Source organism: Cetorhinus maximus, chromosome 4, assembly GCF_964194155.1.
Source record: "Cetorhinus maximus chromosome 4, sCetMax3.hap1.1, whole genome shotgun sequence".
In the NCBI taxonomy this organism is placed as follows: domain Eukaryota; kingdom Metazoa; phylum Chordata; class Chondrichthyes; order Lamniformes; family Cetorhinidae; genus Cetorhinus; species Cetorhinus maximus.
In genome coordinates, this window is record NC_135882.1 from 73,934,437 (window position 1) to 73,953,696 (window position 19,260).

Below are 19,260 nucleotides of genomic sequence, written 5' to 3' on the forward strand. Positions count from 1 at the left end.
ATTGAAACCCTGGAGGTGGATCCTTGTTGAAGCTATCCAAGTGAGAGTGACATTTGGAGAGAATTCCAAGGTGAATCCTTCGAATGTGGAGGTTGAAAACCCTCATGAGAAAGACAGAGTTTCAGTGAGACTGAATGGCTCACAGTGTAACAAGAATCTGGGTGGGTCATTGAGAAATCCATAGAATCTATTTTGGCCACATCTGTCATTTACTTTGGAGTGTGGTGTGTCTGTCCACAGTTTGCCAGTTGGTTCACATGTACTGCATATTTGCCCTGAATATCAGAGTATAAGATAGAAATTGTAAATTGTTTTATCTTTCCAAATTTGAATGTGTCTGTAAAGAGGTCGTTGGGGTGAAGGATTAGTGAATATTTGAATCATTTTTTCGTGTTTGTATTGAGATTTTTCCAACCTTTTTGCCTGGTGTATTATAGTTAATTTCTCTTGTTTAACAAATGTTTTAATAAATGAGAGAGGAGCCAGGAGATAAAAGACCACCAGAAGGAGCGAGAGAAGGAGTGAGAGTGGAGCTGGGAGATAAAAGAGCCCAAGAAGGAGCAAGAAAGGAGCTGGGAGATAAAAGAGCACAAGAGAGAGGAGGCGGGAGATAAAAGAGTGTGAGAAGGAGTGAAATAGGAGGAGGGAGATAAAAGAGCATGAGAAGGAGCGAGAGAGAGGGGCCGGGAGATAAAAGAGCGCAAGAAGGAGCGAGAATGGAGCCAGGAGATAAAAGAGTGTGAGAAGGAGTGAGAGAGGAGGTGGGAGATAAAAGAGCACGAGAAGGAGTGAGAGATTAAGCAAGAGATAAAAGAGCGCGAGAAGGAGCTATAGAGGAGGCAGGAGATAAAAGAGCATGAGTAGGAGTGAGAGAGGAAGTGAGAGATAAAAAACTGTGAGAAGGAGTGAGAGAGGAGGTGGGAGATAAAAGAACGCAGGAAAGAGTGAGAGAGGAGACGGAATAAAAGAGTGCGAGAGGAGGCATCAGATGAAAGAACGTGAGCAGGAGTGAGAGAGGAGGCAGGAGATGAAAGAGCTCAAGAAGGAGCAAGAGAGGAGCTGGGAGATAAAAGGGTGCGAGAAGTAGCGAGAGAAGAGGCAGGAGAAGAAAAGGCATGAGAAGGAGTGAGAGGGGAGGCAAGAGATGAAAGACGCAAGAAGGAGCGAGAGCAGAGCTGGGAGATAAAAGAGTGTGAGAAGGAGCAAGAGCGGAGGCAGGAGATGAAAGGGTGTGAGAAGGAGTGAGAGTAGAGGCGGGAGATGAAAGGGCGTGAGAAGGAGTGAGAGTAGAGGCGGGAGATGAAAGGGTGTGAGAAGGAGTGAGAGTAGAGGCGGGAGATGAAAGGGCTAACTGCTGGTGGTGGGTCTCAGTGGACCAACCAGATTTGGAGAAAATCAAGTGTGATATCATAAGGAACTAGGTAGGTGATTGGTTGGCGAGTATTTTACTTGTCTTGCTCATTTATCCTTTAAATACTGGTACAATTTATTGCTAACTGTAAGGCTTTCTTCAAAATAAGGTTTTTGTAATAACAGTAATAAAGGTAATTGGGACTAGAAGGGTTATTAATTAAAATTAAAAATAAACAAATATAAATAAATAAAAGTAGCTAAAGCTTTAAAATAAAATAATTAATATAAAAAACTTAAACACATGCCTGTATAATTAAGTACTGTATAACTTTTAGTTGTAGGTGGTGCTAGCTTTTAATGAGCACACTAAATTGTAGTATATGTAGGAATTATTCTAAGTTAATTAAGAAAGTAATTAAATTAAATTAACTAAATAACATAAAATACAATGGCAGGACTTATCACAGGATTCCCAGCCTCTGACCTGCTCTTGTAGCCGCTGTATTTATATGGCTAGTCCAGCTTAGTTTCTGGTCAATGGTAACCCCAGGATGTTGATAGTGGGGGATTCAGTGATAGAAATACCATTGAACGTCAAGTGGTGATGGTTAGATTCTTCCTTATTGGAGATGGTCATTGCCTGGCGCAAATGTTACTTGCCACTTGTCAGCCCAAGCCTGGATATTGTCCAGGTCTTGCTGCATTTGGACATGAGCTGCTTCAGTATCTGAGGAGTTACGAATGGCCCTGAACATTGTGCAATCATCAGCGAACACCCCACTTCTGACCTTATGATGGAAGGAAGGCCATTGATGAAGCAGCTGAAGATGGTTGGGCTGAGGACACTACCCTGAGGAACTCCTGCAGTGATGTCCTGGAGCTGAGATGACTGCCTCCAACAACCACAGCCATCTTCCTTTGTGCTAGGTATGATTCTAACCAGCAAAGAGTTTTCTTCCTGATACCCATTGACTCTAGTTTTGCTAGGGCTCCTTGATGCCACACTCGGTCAAATGCGGCCTTGATGTCAAGGGCAGTCACTCTCACCTCACCTTGGTAGTTCAGCTCTTTTGTCCATGTTTGAACCAAGGCTGCATTGAAGTCAGGAGTTGAGTGGCCCTGGCGGAACCCAAAATGAGCATCAGTGAGCAGGTTATTGCTAAGCAAGTGCTGCTTGATAGCACTGTTGATGATCCCTTCCATTACTTTACTGATGATGGAGAGTAAACTGATGGAGCGGTAATTAGCTGGGTTGGATTTGTCCTGCTTATTATGTACACGACATACCTGGGCAATTTTCCGCAAAACTGGGTAGATCATTTCAAAATACACAGATTTAGTATATTCCTGCTATAAAGAAAAATTCTAAGGGGAGGACCCACCATCCGTGGTTAACTAAAGAACTTAAGGAAAGCGTCAAACTTAAGGAAAAAGCTTATAAGTGCACAAAGATGACTGGCCGTTCGGATGATTGGTTAGAATATAAATACAACAGAGAATGACTAAAAGGTTAACCAGGAGAAAGAAATTAGAGTATGAGAGGAAGACAGCTAGAAATGTAAAAATGTATAACAAGAGTTTCTCCAAGCATTTAAAAAGGGAAAGAGTAAGTAAAGTGCGTGTTGGTCCTCTAGAGAGTGACAATGGGGAGTTAATTGTAGATAATAAGGAAATGGCGGATGAAATTAACAAATATTTTGCTTCTGTCTTTACTATAGAAGATACAAAAAACATTCCAGTAATAGCTACAAATCAGGAGATGGAAGGGAGAGGGGAACTTGGTGAAATTACAATCGCTAGGGAAGCAGCACTGAGCAAATTGATGGAGCTGCGGACTGACAAGTCTCCGGGTCCCGATAGGCTTCATCCTAGAGTTTTAAAGAGGAGGCTAATGAGGTAGTAGATGTGTTGGTATTAATTTTCCAAAATTCGCCAGATTCTGAAACGGCTTCATTAGACTGGAAAGTAGCAAATATAACCCCTCCATTCAAGAAGGGAGGGATGCAGAAAACAGGAAACTATAGGCCAGTTAGCTTGACACCTGTCATGAGGAAGATGTTAGAATCGATCATTAAGGAGGTTGTAGCTGGGCACTTAGAGGAACTCAAGGTAATCGGGAAGAGTCAGCATGGTTTTGTGAAAGGAAAATCATGTTTAACCAATTTATTGGAGTTTTTTGAAGAAGTAACATGTGCTATGCATAAAGGGGAGCCTGTAGATGTTCTGTATTTGGATTTCCAGAAGGCATTTGATAAGATGCCAAATCAAAGGTTATTGCGGAAAATAAAAGTTCATGGTGTAGGAGGTTAAATATGAGCATGGATAGAGGATTGGCTGGCTGGAAGAAAACAGAGTATGCATAACTGGGTCTTTTTCTGATTGGCAAGATGTGACGAGTGGAGTCTTGCAGGGATCAGTGCTGGGGCCTCAACTTTTTACAATTTATATCAATGACTTAGATAAGGGGAGTAAAGGCATGGTAGACAAATTTGCAGGTAGGAAAGCAGGTTGTGAAGAGGGCATAAGGAGGTCACAGGTGCATATAGATAGGTTGAGTAAGTGGGCAAAAACCTGGCAGATGGAGTATAATGTGGCAAAATGTGAAGTTGTTCACTTTGGCAGGAAGAATAAAACTGCAGAATTCCAAGGTGCAGAGAGATCCAGTGTTCTAGTGCATGAGTCACAAAAAGCTACTATGCAGGTATTCACTTAATGCCATTTTGTATTCCCTCTTAGTCTGACCAAACATAAAATCTTACTATTTCTTAAGCTTGTGCTACCTGATTCTCCAATACTTTGTGCACTTTTTCTCTCCTTTCTAAATCTACATCCTGGTTCCCACCCCCTGCTCTGTTGAGGTGCCAGCCATGCAGTCTGTACAGGCCTTAACTCCCCCAGAGCCAGTCTCAGTAATCTAATGCTGTCCCTCCTGCACCATCTCTCCAGCCAGCATTCATCTGCACTATCCCACTAATTTGTATAGCCACCAGCGCATACTACCGGAAGCAATTCGAAATTACCGCCTTTCAGTTTCTGCTTCTTAGTCTCTTTCCTAGCTCCCTAAAATTGCTCTGCAGGACCTCATCCCACTGAAAAAAGACATTTTGTCGAAGCTTATTGTCTTACACTCATCAGGTAGTTACAAGAATACCAATGTTAGGGGAAGCAACTACTTTATACTGTATGAGAAAAGAGTGTTGATTAGTTGACCAGTGGACTCTGATTGGTAGGGGTGTTGCCATGGAGAATGCACCAGTTAATGGTGACTGACAGTTAACTGCCAAGCATTGTTTGAAATTTTAAACCAGGCAGTTTGACTCTGGTTGGTCAAGGCAATACTCAAGTTCTGTGCTACCAAACAACTATTTGTCTGCTTATGGTGTTGGTACCGATATGGACCACAACCCCTGGCTGTTACCCTCCCACCTCAGAATGATCTGTAACCAAAAGAACCAGAGGACAGATGAGAATAGTTTAATACAGTGACTTGCTATGACCTGGATTGCACTGCCCGAAAGGGTGATGGAGGCAAATTCAGTAGTAACTTTCAAAAGGGAATTGGATATATAATTAGAAAGGAAAATAATGCAGGGCCACGTGAAAGACCCATGTAATGGGACTAATTGGAAACTCTTTCAAAGAGGTGGTGCAGGCTCAATGAGTTGAAATGCCTTCTGTGCTGTATGATTCATTAAATTAATTAATGGAAGATTGCAGTGATTGGCCACCAGAATTCCTGAAATGCACTCCAGGAACACATGTTCATAAAACTATCAGCTCACATATCTTTTTTAATCCATAGAAGCTATGGCATTAACCATAATTTTTGAGTCAATCAGATTGTGGCCTTTGTTAGCTGCACAACAATGTTTTTTAAAAGTTAGTTTAAAAGTCATTATCCTCTGTTTTTTTGGGGGAGTGGCCAATCTTCAGTCCACCCCAAACATAATCCCTGCATCAGAGGGAATAGCACCGAGGACAGCAAATTCCCTCACTTGGAATTTTGTTCATCTCAGCCGCCACTGTCTTGCCCAGAGCTTTCATTTTATCTTGTTATCTCTACCCTCTACCCTATAATTTACTTATTTCTCTCTCTTACAGAACTCAGTGATGTTAGAACTGGAATTTGTTCTTACTTTCAGTTGTTTGTCCCTTCCAGAGCATGTGAATATGTTATAGTAAAGATCAGAGTTGGCTCAAATCCTGGAAGTTTGGATTTTCAAGCCAGCACCTTAACCTAAGGATAGAGTACGCTTCCCTTTAGTACTTCAATGTGAAGGTTGGAGAGAGCATGCTCTTTAGCCCTAGGAATATTATTATTTAGGATCACATCTCTCCATTTTCTCTTCTTTATGACACCTATTTTTCCTCAAGTAAGGTTGCACTTATTTATTTTAATGCATTTCTATTCTATGGTATGATCAGTAATTACACTGCCTATGTAGTTGCTGTTTCATATATGAATTTCAAAACAGTGAATTCCCATGTGTGAAATAACATGACAGCAGTAAGCTGTGGTAAGAATGTATTTAGGAAAAATTGGAAATGTTACCAGAGGTATTTGCCTATGGGATAAACAGCCCAGCTGGACAGCATCAATGAGCTGCAGCTGTATTTCAAATCATATGAGGGACCACCATAGCTTAGTGATGTAGACTAAGCTTGTAGATCTTTCAAACTTGTCAAAGTGGCTGTTTAATTCCAAATCTCCAATGTGATATAGTATTCTAATTTCCTCCTCTAGAATTTGAACCTTTACAGTAATTAATTTACTCGCAGGGTAAACTTGATTTGCTATGGCTTGGATTTTGCAGTCTACTATCAAAGGGATGGTGCTAAATGCTGACCTTGAACAAACCTGCCTACAAAGATTTAACAGGCTTCAGGGCACCAATATTCCCCTATTCCAAAGTCCGTTTCAATCTGATACCGTCTGTGGTGGATCTGTGGCATCCAGCAACAGCCTATTTGATGACATCAATCACAGTGAAGAATTCTCACAATCAGCAAACTAGGAAGTAAAATGCATGGATTATATTTCACTTTTTACCATTTTACAGAAAGCTAAATAAAGATCGGGCAATACACAAGGGATTTATGTAAAAAGCAAAATATCATACATTTTTAAAAATAAAATAATTTTAAAAATCGTTTTAAAAATCATGTGTTGCTGGCTATGACAGTCCACATTTATAAAAATAGTTTTTCAGGGCCAGAGAGGTTGTTCATAAGTAATAAGGACATAAAACTTTGTTACCCTCAGTTAAACCTCTTTTAACTTAACATTTTGCTTAACGTTTTCAATGGCATCAGTGGGATTAGTGCATAAAAACTTGAAGTTCACATCAAATCACTCAATTCCTCTGTTGATTGCATTTATGAAAATTGCAACAATGCACCCTGTGGAAGAGCAAAGTATCACCGACAGCATTTTATGATTTTACACATTTAACTGCACGTATGCAGATGCCAGAAGTTGCTGTCAGCTGTATATAGCAATGACAGACAACACTGACATAATAAGAACATTAGAACATTAGAAATAGAGCAGAAGTAAGCCATTTGGCCCCTCAAGCCTGCTCCACTATTCCATAAGGTCATGGCTGATCTGACTGTGGCCTTAATTCCACTTTTCTGCTTACCCCCCAAAACTCTTGTCAAACTCCCTTGTCAATGAAAAATCTGTCTAACTCAGCTTGAATATATACACTGACCCCAGTCTCCACTGCTGTCTGTGGAAGAGAATTACAAACACTAGCGACCCTCTGAGAGAAGAAATTCCCCATCTCCTTAATGGGAGACCCCTTAATTTGAAACTGTTCCCCCTAGTTCTGGTTTCCCCCACAAGAGGAAACATCCTCTCAGCATCTACCATGACAAGCCCCCATAGAATCTTATATGCTTCAATAAGATCACCTCTCATTCTTCTAAATTCCAACGGATATAGGCCCAACCTTTCCTCATAAGACAAACCCCTCATCGCAGAATCAGTCTAGTGAACCATCTCTGAATTGTTTCTAAAGCAAGTATGTCCCTCCTTAAGTAAGTTGACCGAAACTGTACACAGTACTCTAACTGTGGTCTCACCAATGCCCTGTATAGTTGTAACAAAACTTCCCTATTTTTAAACTCTATGCCCTTTGCAATAAATAATTTGCCTTCATAATTACGTGCTGTACCTGCACGCTAACTTCTTGTGAGCCATGTAAAGACACCATTGTTTCTCTATACTGCATTATTCCTCTATCTGTGGCATAAAAGGCCAAGGGCCTAGTGCTGGAAAATGGGATTAGAATAGTTGGGTACTTGTTTGACCAGTGCAGACTTGATGGGCTGAAGGGCCTTTTTCTGTGCTGTAGGCCTCTATGACTCTATGCAGCATTCTGCAATGCCTCTCCATTTAAATATTCTGCTTTTCTATTTTTCGTGTCAAAGTGGATAACTTCATATTTTCCCACATTATACCCCGTCTGCCAAATTCTTGCCCACTCACTTAACCTATCTATATCCTTTTATAGACTCTTTGTCTCCTCCTCACAACTTGCTTTCCTGCCTATCTTTGCATCATCAGAAAATTTGGCTACAACACAGTCAGTCCCTTTATCTAATTCATTAATATAGATCATAAATAGTTGAAACTCCAGCTCTGATCCCTATGGCAGTCCACCACTTATAGTTTGCCATCCTGAAAATGACCCATTTAAGCCGATTCTCTGTTTCCTGTTAGACAATTTCACAACCTTAAGTTCCTGGCCACTGCTTTGTGTGTGTGTTTTTTAAAAAATTTCTAGTAAACATGATGGAATATTTTACTAAATATTTTTCTGAAAATTTCGGTAGAGAATTCTGCCAACATGGTGAAGTGATGTAGGCAAGTTTACTGTATTTATACACAAAGGAGGGCACCGTGACAAGGTTACATTCTGACATGCATTAGTGATGATGGTAAAAATATTAATTAATCCATATATAAAAACATTACTTTAAACTTTTATTTAAATTTCCATTGGACAGGATCAGGCACGTGTTCTGCTGCCAAACCCAATGTGTAGTTTCAGTGGAGTTAAAAGCCAGCCCAAAATTCCACCTGCATGGAAGTTCTAATCCCTAGTTCATTAAATGGAAACGGCTTCCCAAAAAAATATGTTGTGTTGGTTGCAAACAGTGTGTTGTCATAGTATAATTCATGGGGTTCAGGAGCAGAGGGACAAGGGTGTATATGTGCATAGATCATTGAAGGTGGCAGAACAGGTGGAGAGAGCAGTTAATAAAGCATATAGTATCCTAGGCTTTATTATTTGGGGCATAGAGTACAAGAGCAAGGAGGCTATGCTGAGCTTATATAAAACACTAGTTAGACTTCAGCTGCAGTATTGTGTACAGTTATGGGCAACACACTATAGGGAGGATGTGAACGCATTGGAGAGAGTGCAGAAGAGGTTTACAAGAATGGTTCCAAGGATGGGAAACTTCAGTTATGAAGATAGATTGGAAAGATTGGGGAGAGGAGAAGGCTAAGAGGAGATTTGACAGAGATGTTCAAAATTATGAGGGGGCTGGATAGAGTAGATAGGGAGAAACTGTACCTGCTGGTAAAAGGATCGAAAACGAGAGGGCACAGATTTAAAGTGATTTGGAAAAGAAGCAAATGTGATGTGAGAAGATACCCTTTCACACAGTGAGTGGTTTGAGCCTGGAATGCACTGCCTGGAAGTGTGGTGGAGGCAGATTCAATTGAGGCATTCAAGAGGGCATTAGATGATTATTTGAGTAGAAACAATGTGCAAGGGTACAGGGAAAAGGCAGGAGAATGGCACTAAGTCATAAAGCTCATTCAGAGGGCCAACACAGGCACAATGGGCCGAATGGCCTCCTTCTGCACCGTACCAATTCTGTGATTCTGTGAAATCCAGCTGATAAGCAACCCTGTGCTACTTAAACATAAGGATGTAACGATAAAAGAGATCACAAAAGCTTTCTTGCTTTTTTCTCTTCAAAATAATAGTTTGCCAAATGTTTGCTCCTTTAATTTTATTAAATCCCTCATTAATTCATTTGTTATCTTGTTTTCATATCTAGCTGTGGTTTTAAGAAATAAGTTAATAGCAGAATGACTCAAGAAATATTGCAAAATATAGATGTGGATATTCACCATCAAAATAGCTTTCCTAGGCTTATTTGTGATCAACGTTCTATAAATTAAACTTTGGATACAAGGAACGGTAGAAATCCCGATATTTCTAGTGTTTTGAAAAGAATAGCGTAGTGAAATTTCCTTCAAAGGCATTAATGATTTTCTAAAAGCTGCAACATATATATCATGATAACCAAAATAAAGATGTTATTATTTGACACAGTCACATCATATGCCCATAAAACTTATTAGGAAGATGGATACTTTACTTTTAAAAGACAGCCTGAAATATGTATTATTACCTTGACAAAATGGAACCCCGAGGGTCAGGTGACTTCTTTTGTGGTTTCTGCACAGACGGGCCCATGACCCTCATGTCTGGACACGCCTCTGGAAAGGCATTAGCATGTAAATGGCCTTGGAGGGCCTTCCATTGAAGGGACTTAAAGTAACAATGATTGTTAGACTTCATGGCCCCATTAAGGTAGGAAATTACAAATAAGGACATTCCAGATACTATTCATGGCTGGAATGTTGATGGGTTATCATTGTGTGGTGAACTACTTAGCCATCAGTCCATAGTATGGACAATGGAAAACATTAATACTGTTGTCACATGACAGAAGCTGGCTTGTGATGAGAAATATCTAGAAGTAACTCATTAATCCACCAGACAGGTCAGTTTGGCATATGAAGACTAGAGGGAAGCCACCTCTCACCCAGCGCAAGGGTGGACCCTGCCTCAAAAGTCACCTTAGGCAGAGAATTGGGGCTTTTTCGTTTTACATGCAAGATTATAGTTTTTCACTGCAGAGCCTCATCAAATTTCATCTGGAAAGCCAGAGGCTTGCTGTTTTTTGGGATGAGCCAGTATGAATTCATCACCAGAAACTTCCGACCTTCATTTTTCTTCAGTGTATCACGTGAGAATCTTTCAGACCTGCAATACGTCAACCGTCGTTTTGAGGACTGATTAGGAGAGACCTTTGTCTGACTTTTTCAGATAACTAGGTGCAGGTTACATTCTTAGAAATCATCTTCCCTCACGTGTGTCTGGTGCGAATGAGGAGTGGGTGTTTGTTGCATTTACATTTTGGATGTTGTGAAAATAAACATTCATCCTTTCTTTTGATTTAAATTTACAAGAAAGCCTGTCTTTGTGTCTGTTCTTAAAAGTCGCAGCAATCAAAGCTTTAAAACACTCCTTTTCAAAGATACATCTTGGGCAGAAATTTTCGCTCAGTGGGCGGGTGCGCACCCGACTCGCTCAAGCATGAAATGAAGCGCGCTGACGTTGGCCGAGCGTGTCAATGTCAACACGCAGTCATGTGATAGTTCAGTCAGCGGCACACACCAGAGTTAGCAGCTCGCCTGCCGACAATTAAATTTAAAGGCCTGTTAAATAATTAATTAAGGTAAATTTTTCACTGCCCGTCCAACCTAATGGTTGGTGGGCAGGCGAAAAGGCCAAGCGGCCTTTGCATTTTTTGGAAACCTCATCCACGGGTGGGATGAGGTTTCCAAAAGCAAATAAAAGTTTTGCAATTGAGCAAATAACATGTTCCTGCTCATGTGACAGGGTCACATAAGGGGATATTTAATTACATTTTTATTTTCTTTATTATTTTTTGTTATACCTCTTCATCTTCCTGAGGCAGCTCCATGCCTCAGGGACATCGTGCAGCACTCACTCGCGTGCACGTGCGAAGTTTGTGCTCAGCCCGCTCGCTCTTTCCCTCCCCCTTCCCCCCACACAGGCAGCATGAAATCGCAGCATGGTGCCGATTGCAGGCGGCGGTTGGCTTCCCAACTGCCCCCACCCCCGCCTGCCAAGCCCGCCTGCCAAGGGCAAAATTCTGCCTCTTGTTGCGATCAGCTGAGAGGTGAGAAAAGGTAGAAATTATCCCACAACTTTCCCCTGTCCATAACACATTCTATTACACATATGTGTCCCTATGGAAGTAACTGCCTGCCTCAAATATTCTGTCACTGGACCTGACACAGAGGACTTGATCCCAATCTCTCATTACTGTGCCAAGCATCTGGGATCAACTTAATTGTCTTCACTTTCAAGATCCGTTAGCTGTCTAATTGTTTCTTGGCACTAAGTGCAGGCCAACCATCTCGTCACAAGGAAAGATAAAATCATACTGGTATCCTTGGAACCACAGCTGGCTCTGAAATGCATTGTCAAGAGGTCATATGCTCACCCACATTTTATACTGCAAATCATGCAAAGCTGAGTGGGGGTGGTGGGTGGTGGTGGGAAGGAAAATTGAGATGGTTTTTTCCTCACAAATAAAGTCCAGTGTTCGAGATGCCCTTTTTACTTAACACCTTGAATACTGTTCCACATGGGCCTCCAGAGGTTTTGGTGTGAAACCGAGGACTTAGAAAATCAATGAATCCTCAGATATTAAGTAGATTTAAGAAGTGGACAACATTATTGTTGAACCTTTTTTTTAGAAGTATAAACAAACTAGAGATAATATTTCTGTTAACCTAAAGATTGAACTTTCAGAGTAGTTGCAAAGATTTGGCCAGCAGTCTTAACATTTAAATAAGTTTACTGTCATCACTTGCAACGTGCATTAATCAAGTGATACATCTTATTGGTGAAGTTTTTGTATACTAACTCAAAGACAGTGGGATATGAATCTGAATTGCAACTTCATCTGACATTTGAACTCAATGGTTGGCGTTTGGTGACCTAGAAATTGGATGGTGCATGTCAATTTTACAGACATAAAACAGGCATCCAAACTCCAAAATGGTGGGCAGCATGTGTACACTTATCCTGCTCGCCTTCCAATTACTTCCATCTCCCAATGAACCTTATTATGCTTGATCTTGATGCCTTCTGTGGCTGATGGGCTGCCTTTGGGGCATAACTGGGGTTTGCATCTTGACAGTAATAAACAAATTACCTAGCAAACCAATTTCCTGTGGTCTTGTGTATCATTGGGATTTTTCCAGATTCATGTGTGATCCAATCCTGAGGCCACTGAATTTTCCACTTATTAATTTGATCAGTAGATGGAGCACTAGACAGCAATGGATTGCATTTTACAATAGAAATAAACTATGTCCATGCATGAACCACAAAAAAACTTTTTGAGGTAGAATATCATCACATAACCAGCCTGCCGATGGAATAATCCAATTAGCATCAAGAATAGGAAGCAAACAAGTTGAAGATAATCATCCTTACTCTGTACAAATGATAACTGCTAAACTGAAGCTGTTGCCACAGTAAGAGCAGCTCTGCTGAACATTTATGTTTACATCGATGTCATTGTGGTCTGGTTAGAATTTAATGGAGGGATACATTCTAGTTATGAAATTAACCATAGATCATATTGTAAAATAATTAGAAGTGCACACTTCATGCAACAGAACAGATCTACAGCACAGTAACCTAAAATCTTTAGATAAAAGCAAAATACTGTGGATGCTGGAAATCTGAAACAAAAACAGAAAAGGCTGGAAAAACTCAGCAGGTATAACAGCACCTGTGGAGAGAAAAAAAAAGAGTTAACATTTCGAGCCCTGCTCTGAAGAAGAGTCATAAGGACTCAAAACGTTAACTCTTGTTTTTTTTCTCTTCACAGATGTTGTTAGACCTGCTGAGCTTTTCCAGCATTTTCTGTTTTTGTTTGAGCCTAAAATCTTTGCTGTAATTGTATGACCACAGACCTGAGCAAATATTGCAACTTCATGTTGTTTTCTTGTTTCCAGCCAGTCCATGTGTGGTGAGTGAGTGGAGTCACTGGAGTGGCTGTGCTGAGCAATGCCACCCAACTATGCGGATTCGACGGCGTCACATTGAGCAAGAGCCTCAGAATCATGGAGATCTTTGCCCACCACTAGAGGAACGAGCAGGCTGCCTGGAGTACATGAATTATCAGGGTGTACATTGTGGACAGTCCTATGGTAAAGATCTGTTAGTTTTTCTCATAATCTCACTCCCAATGTAATCTTTTAGATTTTTCTTTTGATTTATCTAAAAATTGCTTTTAATTAGTAAGAAAGCCTATTTGGACATTGCAAATTGACATTTTTTTTCTTTTATTCATTAAATTGAGTACTGGGGCAATGGAACATTTTCCCATCCCCTATTTCACCCTTATTATCATTAAGCACTCCCAAGACTGCTAATGAATGAGTTATATGTAAAAGTATTCTCATTGTATGATGTGTACCTTAATGCTAAAATCAGAAAAACATCCTAAAGCATCACAGTACGAATTTTTAATTTCCCATACCAGCTATTCTCACAGCTTCAAATGATCTGCCAATTGATGCTAAACCCCAGGCCACTTTATGCAGTGGAATGCATGATCTCATTTCACTTGGGATCCTTAGAGCTGGCAGAGAGAAGAGACTATTGTTCTATTAGTCAGGGTTGGATTTGTATCCAGATCTCCAGAGTGAAAGGATAGTGGCTTAACTCCATGTGACATGGCATATCCATTTTCTTGGAAATATGATTGTCACCTCTAATCCTGAAAGCATTCACTTGTCATGGGCCTTTCTGTATAATTTAGCATAACTCAGCATGAAGCATCCAGCAATATCTCTACTAAATGGATAATGTTTGATGCAGAGATATTAATTTGACAGGAGGTAAATAGATGTTGATATTTAGACAATTGTGACAATAGGAGATGTCAAATTGTAACTGTTTCCTTCACTGCAGTTTTAACAACCATGCAGACTGAGTAAGCATCTATGATGATAACATGAGTTTATTTGCAGGCTTGACTGTGGACTATCGCTGAATGCTGTTCATTAATTTTAATTATTCATTGTCAGGATGTTAATTCCATTTATATGGAACCTTTAATGACCTCAGGATATCCTACAGCGCTTCTCAGCCAACGATTTATTGTTGTAATGTAGGGAAATGCGGCAGTTAGTCAACCTGCAAAAGAATGGATTCTAGTCTGTTATTTATTAAGAAATTTGCTCAGTCATACAGCTGGCAAGCTGTTTAGGCTACATTGGCATTTTCTTGTTTGGCTTTGTCTTTACTGTTATACAGGGCCTTGGTGAGACCACACCTGGAGTATTGTGTACAGGTTTGGTCTCCCTACCTAAGAAAGGATATACTTGCCATAGAGGAAGCGGTGAAGATTCACTAGGCTGGTACCGGGGATGGCAGGACTGTTGTATGAGGAGAGATTGGTTCGACTGGGTCTGTATTCACTAGAGTTTAGAAGAATGAGAGGAGATCTGATTGAAACGTATAAAATTTTAACAGGGCTAGACAGACTGGACACAGGGAGGATGTTTCCCCTGGTTGGGGTCTAGAACCAGGGGCCACAGTCTCAGGATACAAGGCAGGCCATTTAGGACTCAGATGAGGAAAAATTTCTTCACTCAGAGGGTGATCAACCTGTGGAATTCTCTCTTACAGAAGGCAGTGGAGGCCGGGTCACTGAAGTATCTCAAGAAAGAAATTAATACATTTTTGGATATTAGGGGCATCAAAGGAGAGAAAGCGGCAATATGGCGTTGAGATAGAGGATCAGCCATGATCACATTGAATGGCGAAGCAGGCTCGAAGGGCCAAATGGCCTACTCCTGCTCCTAGTTTCTATGTTTCTAAATGAATTAACAGAAAAATTAAGTAACAGAATAATGTTACAAATGGCATCAGCAGACCCGGAAGCAAATCAGCTTATGAGCACACCGAGAAATGACTTGCAACTGAGTGAATCTGGAAATGGCAGTGATGATTGAAGTTTTAAGGAAATAGGCCACTACCTCCATGATGACCTAACACAGAGATTGGTGTAGATTGCTATGCTTTAGCTAGATTAGTGATTTACTGTAAAAACACATTTATTGTGGGCCCTTCCTGCAGTTTTAATGTCAGATGTGAATGTTGGGTGATTAATGCAGTGGATTTTATTTTTAAAAATATATTTAACTTTTTTTAAAAGTTGACCTGGAAAAAATTGTTTGACTGGTATATTTTGTCAGATATTCTAATTAATTTTCTTATTGATAGGCACCTTGGGAAATAAACTTGTAGGGTTACAGGGATAGAACAGAGGAATGGGACTGACTAGATTGTTCTGCAGGAAGCCAGCATTGACTTGATGGGCTGAATCCTTCTTGTGTGCTGTAATGGCTCTGTGGGCAGAATTTTCTCACATCCAGGATGATGGGCTGAGTGGCAGGTGGGCTGGCAAATTGGCAGGAAAACACATTGGTATGGAAGCCCAACTGTTCCCACCTTTGTTGAAGATTCCCAGAGGCATCCAGGCTGTTGGGTGGAGACCGTGATTATCGGCAGTGGGCAGGAAATTAAGCTTGTTAAGGAGCCAGTTAACCAGTATTTTACAGAAGTTTACAGATATTTTCAGGGACTCATGTGACGAGCCTCACCAGCTATAAGGAGGTGGGAGTTCAGCAGCAGGTCATTGTGGGCTGCAGTTGGCAACCATTGCGAGCAGCAACATTGCAGTACAGGGAGAGTGGGAGTGAATAAAGCTTGAGAGTGACAAGCTGGAGGCTGGGCAAACTCCAGGATGCATCTTATGTATGCAGAGTAAGGGGAGTGAGAGGCCTTAAGAAGAAACACTGCAGATTACAATGGGTCTCATGTTCTCCATCAGCTGCCATTGCACTACCATCACATTATCCTGGCTTCCCTTTTGGTTTGTGCTGCCTTACAACAGAGTCCTGCCTTCTCTTCAAATATGGTGCCTGCTTCTCAGGTGCTGGGACGTCTCCTGCCCCATTGTTGTCCAACTCCCACAGCTGCTGGCCATTAATAGGACAGCCCCAATAAAATTCCCTTTCATCTTCCCCCACGTGGCTACGCCACCCGCTCTGCATCCTGACAGCGGGAATTCCTCACTGGTAACAAAATTCCACCCGATGACTCTAAATAACTTGTCTGATATGCAGCTTGTGATTCAACCTTTTGGTTTTACTGTTCTAGTTCCTGCTTTTATAAGCACAGCAGAGTATAATAAAGAGAGAAGAAAGCATGCTTTGTATGAAGAGAAAGAGATTCCTGGGTGAGTAGCATTCTTCATTATAATACCAGTTTATCACTCTGAACAGAACTGGCTGGGTATTAATCAAATATGAAGTACTCAAATTGAATAATTGGCAAAACTTATACTATACAGCATTACAAATAAGAAAGTAAATTTATAACTATGATTGGTACTTCAGTGTTTTGACCGAAGGCTTCAACCTGAAGGTGTCACTTATATTTCCTATTTTCAGCTGCTGATGGCCTCACCATACATTTCCATAGTATAAGCCTTTTATTTCAGATTTCCAACATTTGGAACTTTGCTTTATTTTAAATTTTATGAGAATGAGAATATATAATTGTTTTAAGAAAAGAAAGCACGTGCAATGGGAAGCTGCAAATAGAAGGTGAAAATGATTCTTCATGGTGAGAATAAATAAAAGCAGGGAGCTGGGATCAGAGCAAGTGTAAAGCAGCATAAGGTATGCATCTGTAAACACAAAGCAACTTGGGTAGAAAAAATGCCAGTGACTGTGAAACGTGTTTTACCACTGAGTCAGGAAGAGGCACTCAAATGGATGGAGAAGAATGGTAAGAGAACCAGATGCTTTAATTGTTCCGTATGGGGAAGAGATTATTGTACCTGTCACACCCATGCAAGGAATCCTCAAATGTATGAAAAAATGAATACTTTATTTTCTTTAAAACAACATGGAGAATGGACAATCTGAGTTGTAACAAGATGGAATCAAGGGATCAGGTAATCTCCCTCCTTGTCTGAAAATGTACATGAAACTGTCCAAGGATAGTAGTAGCCTGCTTGTCTGATCAGAACATTGAAATGTAAATGAACTTTTGGAACTTTCCTTTGAGAAGACATTAAAAATGCAGCAGATCTCTCCTGTGGATTTCACAACTACTATTGTCTAAATGACTATAGAAACTGATACACCATGACCACACAGGCTTAGTGGCTGCAGAATGAAATTCCACAGAATGGATGTGAGGAAAAACCCATTCTATCAGAAGGAGATGCAAATAGCTGAGATTCAAACCCCTTTTTGTTTCAATGCTAACATTATCAGGGACCATTTATGTGGACAATGGGAAAACTGATACTGTGGTCACCTAACAGAAACCAGCTTGTGATAAGAAACATTTATTGACACACACCTTGAGAGCAGCCTGTTTGTCAGTCAGTTTGGGAGACAAAGAGAACACAGAAGGAAGAGATCCCAACAGCACAAGAAGAATCCTGCCTAGAATCCACTAGAATCCATGCCTTTTACCTGCAGATTTTCAGAACCAAGCCAGATCTTTGCTCCAGGGACTTGATTACAACTTCCACTGGAGCAAAGCCAGAAATGTACTGTTGCCAGGAGCGATGATGGTTGTCCTTTGCATTCAAAGAAGACAATGGATGTGGAGATGGTAATGTAGTCCCAGTCTAGATGCACAGAGTCAGAAACAGTTGAGGCATTAGAACTCAAATGTTGTGACATAGGCAAATGCATCTCTATGATGTTGTTCATGGACAGCAATAAGATGTTGACATCGATTCTTTTCAAAAGTGACAGAAGCTCTGCAGGTCAGGGCTCTCCAATGACTTCCTTCTTGTGCTGTTCTTCCAGCTCATTAGGCTTGATGCCACACCACTTCAGATTTCCCTTAAGCATGTCTTTGTAGCGCTTGCTTGGCCGACCTTGGTTTCTTTTGCCAGTCACTAGATCTACATACAGCAGTTGTCTTGGAATGCAATGGTCCTCCATTCTAATTACATGCCCTACCCAGCGCAGTTGGATTCTCAGGAGCATTGCCTCAATGCTTGTTTTTTGGGCTTGGTCTAAGATTTCAAGGTTTATGATCCAGTCTTGCCAGTGGATGCTGAGAATGGAGTAAAGGATACAAAGTGAAATTGTTCCAACTGCCTTATGTGTTTGCGGTATAAAGTCCAGGACTCACAACCATAGAGGAGGGAGGTAATGACGAGAGTGTTGTACATCTTGATCTTCGTGGGCAGTGTAATGCTGTGGTAGTTTACTACTCTGGTGCAAAGCCTTCTGAGTGCCTTGCTGATCCTAGCTGGTATCTCATTATCAAGCAAACTGTTGTTGGAGGTAATGGTCCCAAAGTATTTGAAGCCATAAGCTTTATATCAATGATGGAGATGTCTGGTTGAACAATGCTGGAATTTGGCAAGTGCTAGTATAGAACCTCAGTCTTTCCAAAATTGATGGTCCACCCAAACAGCTTTGAAGCCTCTGAAAAACTGTCAACCATGATCTGCAAATCTCTGGTTTTGAGAGCAATTAAGGCACAATCACCGTCGAAAAGGGCTTTATGGATGAGTTTCTCAGAAGTTTTGGCTTTTGCACTGAGACATCGTAAGTCAAAGAATGAGCCGTCAAGATGATATCAGACTTACGCCCCCTCTTCGAGATCCATGGCAGCATGGTTAAGGACACAGGTGAAGAATGGGTTAAAGACTACTGATGCTAGAACCCAACCCTGCTTCACTCCGTTCAAGAATTCAAGGAAGCTGATGATTCGTCATTTAAAAGGACCTGGCCCATCACTTCATCGTGGAACAGCTGTCTAATCTTGACAATTTTTTTTGGGAAACGACATTGTTCCAGGATTGTCCAGAGGACCTCCGTATTGACTGTGTCAAAGACCTTTGTGAGGTCAACGAAAATGAAGCAAAGGGCCATGAGTTGCTTGAGGCATTTTTCTTGGATTTGTATTGAAGTGAACATCACATCCACTGTGCTGCAAC

The 19,260-nt window shown here is 40.9% G+C and overlaps 1 protein-coding gene across 1 annotated transcript in view; it reads left to right on the top strand.

The window, feature by feature from the left end:
* The window catches only part of sbspon (somatomedin B and thrombospondin type 1 domain containing), a 68,592-nt gene that overhangs the window by 29,817 nt on the left and 19,515 nt on the right, over nt 1–19,260 (top strand). Inside the window, exons 2-3 of the mRNA XM_078540312.1 lie at nt 13,226–13,420; nt 16,443–16,521. Coding sequence (XP_078396438.1) covers nt 13,226–13,420; nt 16,443–16,521 — 274 coding nt within the window. The remainder of the gene's footprint in view (nt 1–13,225; nt 13,421–16,442; nt 16,522–19,260) is intronic.